The following is an 8,692-nucleotide window of genomic DNA, read 5'->3' on the forward strand; positions in this document are numbered from 1 at the left end:
TACTCAGTTGCTCATTCTGGAGGCAATTTTAGAAGATATCCTTCAGAAATGACTTCAATGGAGCCTGGGTTTATAAATCTTTATAAGCTCTGTGTTGCCAAGTTCCCAACAATAAATCTCTTTTGTATGGTGTTTAACATGTATGATTGATGTTGTACCAATTTTTCTTAATCCATTTTTCTGTTACAGGTGCTCCCATACTTCATCAACTTCTTGTAACCATTGTCCATACAGATTGATAATTTTTTGCAAATAAATATTTTTATTGAATTAAGAAGACATATACTGACATTTTCTACATATAATTTAGAGCAAAACAACCTGTTCATTGTCTTTACTTTGGCCTTTTTGCAAGTTAATCAGGAAAGAAGTATTAAATGAATGTTTAAGTTTAAGTATGAATAGATGAATAAAGCAGCTTTCATTTTACATTTGAATACCCAAGCCAAAAACATGTATATGATTTCCTTCCTATTTTTCTAACTGAAAACCACCATTGGATTAGTTTCTTATAATCAGATGTGCTATTGGTTTTGAAAAAACAGATTAGTGGTATAGAAATGTGGCTGGAATATTTTACCCAACAGAATATGCCTTAGTGCTTTTCGAAACCATGGGTAGAAAAAACCATATATTAATGGATTACAGGTGGAATTAAAATAGCCAAACCATGTTAGGGCATCAAACAATACAGCAGGAGTAGAAAATTTTAAAAATGGGTCAACTAAAATGGTAAAGAAACAAGGAAACCAGCATATCAGGAAAACCCCCATAACTATACTCAAAGTCTTAGCTGCTTTTCTGTCTTTATTCTTGGAAAGTTGATTTTGCTTTTTATCATTTTCTTTTTCAGGCACATTGTTCATAAAATGGGCATGTTTTTTGGACACTGCAAAAATTTTGACATATATTCCTGTCATAACACAGCCAGGAACAAACAAACCAAAAGTAAATAAAATTGTTCCCCATAATTTGTTGAACATAACTGGGCAGGAACTAGAGCATTCTACTAGTATCTCATAGCCCTCTATTCCAGAAGCATATGCTTCTGAGAAAACCACCCCAAAAGCAAAAGCAGCTGGCACTGACCAACAAACTGCTAGAAACCCTCTTATCACCGAAAAAGTCATTTTGCTTGAATAATGCAAAGGGTGACAGATAGCATAAAAGCGATCAATGGCAATGCAACAGAGATGGAAGATGGAAACTAAACAGAGCATGAGGTCAAAGCTGTAGTGGACTTTGCAGAAAGTGATGCCAAAATACCAGCAGTTCTCCACAGACCTGATCATGCTGTAAGGCATAATGGCAAATCCCAGAAGAAAGTCTGTGACTGCCATTGACAGGATCATGAAATTGGTTGGGGAGTGCAGCTGCTTAAAATATGAGATTGAAATTATTATAGCCAGATTCCCAGTGACAGTGATGATGATAGCCATAAGCATGAACAAATACATTGCTCCTCGAACACCTGCTGACCTGAAGTCTTCAGGACAAGATCCATTTCCAAATTCAGAGCAATCAATAATATCCTTTGTGATGTTAGAAAAGGTCATTTTCCTTTATTATGTATTTTGTATATTATTATGGCTTTAGTACTACAGGCATGGCTTTATATGCAGAATTAATATTCATGAGTTTTCCAAATGACTCCAACTCCTAAAATTAAAATACAATATAAAATTAATAGGAAGTAACCATTAGGCATTGTTTAAAGTAATTTTGGGAGAACTACTGCCCCAACTTAAGTAAAAGGCAAAAATCCTGTTGACTTCAATCATCCCATGTTTTCAGTCATTTCTCTAAGAGATGCTAAGGAAATATACCTTCATATAATGAAAATTGATTTAAAATATCATATTTTAATTAAAATGTTAAAACCCCTGTATTTTTTTCAAATTAAATGTTTTAATTAACATTTTTTCAAATGTTAAAGCAGTAACATTTTTCTTTTTTTGCAATCTATTGCTTGTATTATCCAGAGGTTCCTTAAATGTGAACCTTGCATTTCCTAAAGAGATTGGTATCATCTACCGTATTTATTCAAATACAAAACGAGGTTTTGTTCCCCAATCAGTATGGCAAAAACCCCCTCTTTTCTTATAATTGTATACAAGAAAGCCACATTAAATGATATTATCTATCATTAAGCTGCTGCCAAAAGTAGCATGTGCTCAATAATGGAAACCAACTACAGAGCTGGTTAAATGCAGCCAGCATTGACCATGAGTATAAAACACATGGCCCACATTGGGCAAACATACTGATAGGAACATGTGGCCCTTAAAAAAACAAGGCAGTTGCTCCCCCAGGATGGGATGAGCACCAGACCTAGTGGCTGGCATGATGCTCGGCATTCAGAAAGGCTGATACCTCCCGCTCCCAGCTTGGTCATATCAGCCAATAGGAGCCTACCATAATGATAGGCCTGTGCAGCCCTTCTGAATAGGATACTTGTTAGTGCCCATTGTATGCGGTCTCCCTTAGCACCAACTCTTTTTCAGATCAATGTGAGCTACTACAGTGAATGCATTTTGACTTCCTCATCGCTCCCACAACTGAGCTGTATTGTTCCCATTTCCAATTATTCCTGTTTTTTCACCAGCCTTAAATGTCTAGCAAACATTGCCAAGCAGGGCTCCAAACAGTTCACCCAGAATCTGTCTGTCTTCCCCTCTCTCAGCCTGTCACATATGATTAGTGTGGCCCCTTCCTTCATGAGGTGAAGGTGGAGCAGGTTGCCCTGCACCTCATTGGCATATAAATTTTTGGTTTCCACAAACCTCAACGTGAGACCTGTTACTCTAAGAAGCTGATTATGTCAACACCTTCTTCACTATCATCCTTGATACTTGAAACATAACATTTACATTTCTCTTAAGATTATTAAAATGATGATCTTCTTTGTGAGGGGAGATTTTTTTGTCCAGTTTATGCTTTCCTGGATGTCGTTCAGCAATCAGCTAATGCACTGCATATGCCTAATAGGCCAGTGCAAGTAGGCAGCTATTCAATCTGGCTTTGGATATGGCCACTTCAGATGCCAGGGATCTGATCCAGAGCTCCGGATTGGTTTCCCACTTCAATCCAGCTCAAGTGGCTCCAAAGCTTCAGAGCCGCTTTGGAGATCCAGCCATAGGGTATAATGGGGAATCAATGAAATAGCTATAACTTTGTTGTTTTATGTCTGATTTGCATTAAACTTGCAGGTGTGATAGCCTCTGCTGAGAGCATGAAACCTGCCAAGTTACAATAATATAGGTGCAGGGGTTTGGGGGGAACTGCACCCCAAATTCTTGAAAGCAAAACTCATGTCACATGTATGTGTTAAGCCACAGTGGGGTCAAAACTGCAGGGTGATAGCCCCTGCTGAGGCCACAAAGCCTGCCAAGTTTCAAGGAGATAGGTGAAGGGGTTTGGGGGGAACTGCACTTCAAGCTGCTGACAGGCAAAACTTGTGACAGATGACCCTGTGTGTGTTGAGGCGCAGAGGGCTGAAAACTGCAGGGGTGGTGGCCACAAAGCCTGCCAAGTTTCAAGGAGATAAGTGCAGGGGTTTGGGGCAAGCTGCACCTCAAGCTGTGGACAAGCAAAACTCATGACATGGGTGACACTGTGTGTTAAGGCACAGCAGGGTGAAAGCTGCAGGGACAGTCGCCCCTGCTATGGCCACAAAGCCTGCCAGCTGTCAAGAAGATAGGTGCAGGGGCTTCTGGGTTCTGGGGCCCTGCACCTCTAGCTGCTGACAGATAAAACTCATGACATGGGTGTCTGTGCAACTGTGTCTGTCGTGGGGCATGGGGGTGGTGGGTTGGAACTACTGCAGGCCTGGCTGCTAAACTACTGCGTTAACAGTTACCAATTAATCATGATTCACTCAGGGACCAGCTCAATACACAGTACCTAGCTACTATATAATGAGTTAACAAGCATGGATTAACACCTACAAAACCACAGACTAAGGAGAGGAAAGAATCAATACAGACAATCAACTGCCCCAAGACAGACACAGTCAGTTGCACAAGCACCCATGTCAAGAGTTTTGTCTGTCAGCAGCTAGAGGTGCAGGGCCCCAGATCCTCCCTGCACCGCTCTCTTTAACAGGATTCACCCCTCTGCATCTTAACACACACAGTGTCACCCATGTCACGAGTTTTGCCTATCAGCAGCCAGAGGTGCATGGCCTTTTCCAAAGCAGTTCGGAAGCTCTGAACCACTTCAGAAAGCCTAACGAAGCCAGTGCTTCAATCCAGACATGCTGCTTTGGACGTCGAAGTGTCTGAAGCTTCTCAAGATCCAAAGCACAGTCCGAAGCCTTGCACAGCCCTATGCCTAACACTGATTCCGCAAGGGTCACTAATTCACCTTTCAAAATTCTACTCTTGCCTTTCAGCCAGTCCTCTGATGCTAAGCCCACAGATTCTGGATGGTAAAAAACCAGAATGGTCATTTGTAACTGTAAAATGTTGTGGGGAAAAACAGTACAAATATGGAACTGTTGTTCCCCTTCACATACACCAATTTTATACTGTGCTAACTTAACTGACTAAAAGGAAGTTACTCACCTTTTATATCTGCAAGACTGAAAAGATAAACAGCACATGCATACTGAGCATTTCAGAACACTGCACAGTACTTTGGACAAAATGCATATAAAAATACTAATAATGTCTGTTCTCCCCCTTTTATATTTATCCTATTTATAAGCTTTCATTTTTAATTCTGGAGAATGTCAACCAAATAAATGTCGAGGCGGATACATTATATATATATATATATATATATATATGTATATATATATATATATATATATACACACACACACACACACACATATATATATACACACACAAAGATTTTTTCTAATATTTTATCAAACTTTTCTTTAACAAAAGAATATTATTTTCTGCCTTGAAGATCCTTGGCTCTGCAGCAAGTGATAAGTTCTTTCTTATATTATATGATTCGACTCCCTTGAAAATGAATGAAAAGATAAATTAATTTAGGAGGGAGTTGAATAAGTTTTTTAGCTTATTTGTGGAAAAAAACAGCCCCATAACTTCCTCCTCTTTTTTTTCTGCATGCCCTGATTAGGCCATCCTATCTATCTATGTATCTACCTGTACATGGAAAAAAAGAGAAACAGAAGAATTATCACCTTAATATCAATTCAACCAATATGTAAAAGGGAATAAAACAGTAGTTCATCCCCACTGTTTCTATTTTCACAGAACAGCATGCCTTAAAAATAGTAACAGACAAAAACAAAGCAATAAAAGATACAAAAAATTAATGTCCATGCTTCTTTAGCCTATCCTTACCTGTGTCTGCTTAGATGAAGTATCAATAGATTCCTGATGTGAACAGGTTTGTTTTTCTTTTATTGACCTTCTTATGTGAAACATCAGTGTTGAACTTGAAGAGTCAGTCCTCTTAGCACTTATGCCCAGACTGAGCAAGGGGATTCAAGTTGCTGCCCTTTTATGATGCTGTGATCATGTCTCGAGAGAATTTTTACCAAAAGCAAACATATAATATATGGGTTTTCAGCTACAAAAGAAAAAAGCTAGATCCCTGGGAAGAATTCACCCAACTTTCCAAGAAATATTTATTGTGTCTGCATTATTAGTACTTACACACTCATTGTAAGATATCTATTTTGGTGGTTTGTGGTAGATAAAAGCCACAATGAAACAGATTTTTCAGAAGGGAATTGAGGGAAAAATTGAGGCATCATTGTAGGTGATACACACACTGTAAATTTTAGTGGACAACACGGTATAACATTTTTGGATTTGCAATAGTTATCAGTTCTAAGGAAACATAGTAAACCTAAATTACTATTTTATCACCAGGACAGGATGGCATATCCTACCATTTCGCCTGACTCTCTCTCTATCATATTTCCTTGGGAGGTTTCTGCATCTCATGATTGCATATGAACACACTGAAATTCACAATTACTATGGAAATTCCAGTGTTACCATTCTGAGTTGCTTCTCCATTTCTATATGCCACTAACCAACTGGGGACTGATAAAAAAGTGTTATTTCAGAGAAATCTATTAAGTATAATAACAGTAAAGAATGAACCCTCCTCCCCCACTATTTATTATTCCACAAGGAAAAAAACAAACATGTTTATGCCTTATTAAAGACAACTCTAGTGTTTTCAAATCAAGATATTCAGAATTAAAACTGAATGCTCAAGGTTGACTCTATACATGCACCTTAAAACTTGGCATCAATACCATTATCAATTAATATCAATCAAGTCATATAAAAATAATGCAAATAGACAGAGGTGTAATTGGCAATTTTGACCTGGGCAGACATGCTGCTGAATGTTGTAAAGTATGTGCATGTACATGCATGTGGGTTGAGAAGAGTGGGTGCCAAGTGCTAGAAAACATAGGATTGGGGGTAGAATACCAAAACTTGGGGAGTGAGGGTTCAGAGTGCTACAGGATGTGTCTGGCACCTCATCTACATTGGCATCCATAGTTCTTGACCTCTGTTCCCTGTCCTAGTTACATTACTGAGTGGAGATTCTCAATAACGTAACTAGAGCAATCTCAGCAATGTAACTAGTGGTGATCTGGTTGTTGCACCAGATAATAAAGCTGACCTCTTAAACTTTAATTCTTTACCTCCATTTTTCTGAGCAGGGACCAGGACATCCCACTCCACTGGGATTCTGGACAGACTCAGGAGAGGCACAGCCAGGCCTAGGGTCAGAGAGGACCTAGTTAGGGAACTTCTGGTGAAGTTGGACGTGTTCAAGTCAGCAGGTCCAGATGATCTCCACCCCAGGGTGCTGAGGGACTTGGCAGAGGTCATTGTGGGACCCCTGGCATGACTTTACAAGCACTCATGGTACTCTGGTCAGGTGCCAGAGGACTGGAAAAGGGCCACTGTGGTCCCCATTTTCAATAAGGGGAGAAAGGAGGGTCCGGGAAACTATAGGCACATTAGTTTTACCTCGGTCCTGGGGAAGCTCTTTGAGAAAATTATCCAGGAGCACATCTGCGAGGGACCAGCAGGGAAGATTATGCTTAGGGACAACCAACAGGGGTTCATTAGGGGCAGGTCCAGTCAGACCAACTTGGTGGCCTTCTATGACCAGTTCACAAATCCTTGGATGCAGGTGTTGCAGTGGACATAGTCTTTCTGGACTTTAGGAAGGCCTTCGACACTGTCTCTCACCCCGTTCTCATTAAAAAATTAGGTGACTGTGCTGTCAATGCCTAAACAGTCAGATGGGTCACAAATTGGCTGGAGGGCCACACCCAGAGAGTGGTGGTGGACAGGAAATTTTTGACCTGGAGGGATATGGGCAGTGGGGTCCCCCAGGGCTCGGTCCTTGGGCCCACACTGTTCAGCACCTTCATCAGTGACTTGGACGAGGGGGTGAAAAGCACCTTGTGCAAATTCGTGGATGACACTAAATTGTGGGGAGAGGCGGGCATGCTAGAAGGGAGGGACAGGCTACAACTAGATCTGGACATGTTACAGGGGTGGGTGTATGAGAATAGGTTGGAATTCAATACTGACAAGAGCAAGGTACTACACCTAGGGAGAAAGAACCAGCAGCATACCTACAGGCCGGGGAACTCCCTTCTCATCAGCACAGAGGCAGGAAAGGATCTTGGAGTCATTATTGATTCCAAGATGAACATGGGCCACCAATGTGAGTATGTGGTCAGTAAGGATAACTGCACCTTGTCATGCATCCACAGATGTATCATGAGCAGGTCCAAAGAGGTTATCTTCCCCCTCTATGTGACATTGTCAGGCTGCAGTTGGAGTGCTGTGTCCAGTTCTGGGCACCGCACTTCAGAAGGGATGTGGAATGTGGACAACATTGAGAGGGTCCAGAGGAAGGCCACTCGCATGGTCAGGGGGCAGCAGGGCAGGCCCTATGAGGAGAGGCTACGGGACCTGAACCTGCTCAGTCTCCACAAGAGAAGGATGAGAGGGGATCTGGTGGCCATCTATCAACTTACCGGGGGGACCAGCAGGGAAGGGAAGAGTTACTGTTCCCCGAGCACTACCAGGAGTAACAAGGAACAACAGCCACAAGCTGACCGAGAGTAGGTTCAAGCTAGACATCAGGAAGCACTACTTCACAGTCTGGGTGGCTGGGACTGGTGCTCACTCCTACCCTGGAGGCTGGATAATCACCTAGCCAGGGTCATTTAACTTCAGCATTCTTTCTTGCCCATGGCAGGGGGTCAGACTTAATGATCTGCTTAGGTCCCTTCTGACCCTACTAAGTATGAAACAAGATTCCTACTGAAGCATATTTCAGTGCAATATATACACATTTTAAACTCAGAGCCCCTCTACATTTACGCTGCAATTAACATATTAATCATGGCATAATTGGCAAGGTTGCTACAGGTGCCAGAAAAAGGCAAAACAACCATAGTAGTCTTCCATGTATAATGAAGAACATTCTTATGCTTGGTTTGCATGGTACCTTAAATTGAAACTGTAGCATGTCCATACAGCAAGGCTGTCAACAGCTAATGCTCAACCATCATCTGATTGTTATAATTAGACCTGGAGAGTCTCCAACCTGCATGTGAACAATGTTGTCAGCACCAGCCTGGGGCAGCCTCAGCTTCCAACTGGCTGACCATTGCCTCAGGGCAGCCCTGTTTCTCCAACGAGGCCCAGGGCATCCCTGT

At 41.4% G+C, this 8,692-nt stretch overlaps 1 protein-coding gene across 1 annotated transcript; it reads right to left on the reverse strand.

The window, feature by feature from the left end:
* Window positions 1–524: 524 nt before the first annotated feature.
* On the reverse strand, window positions 525–2,082 carry LOC102561103 (trace amine-associated receptor 2). The gene has a single exon (XM_006270538.3). It carries the CDS (start codon window positions 1,554–1,556, stop codon window positions 525–527), a length of 1,032 nt encoding a protein of 343 aa, XP_006270600.2. The 5' UTR covers window positions 1,557–2,082.
* Between the last annotated feature and the right edge of the window lie 6,610 nt (window positions 2,083–8,692).

This window comes from Alligator mississippiensis, chromosome 1, assembly GCF_030867095.1.
Source record: "Alligator mississippiensis isolate rAllMis1 chromosome 1, rAllMis1, whole genome shotgun sequence".
NCBI lineage: Eukaryota > Metazoa > Chordata > Crocodylia > Alligatoridae > Alligator > Alligator mississippiensis.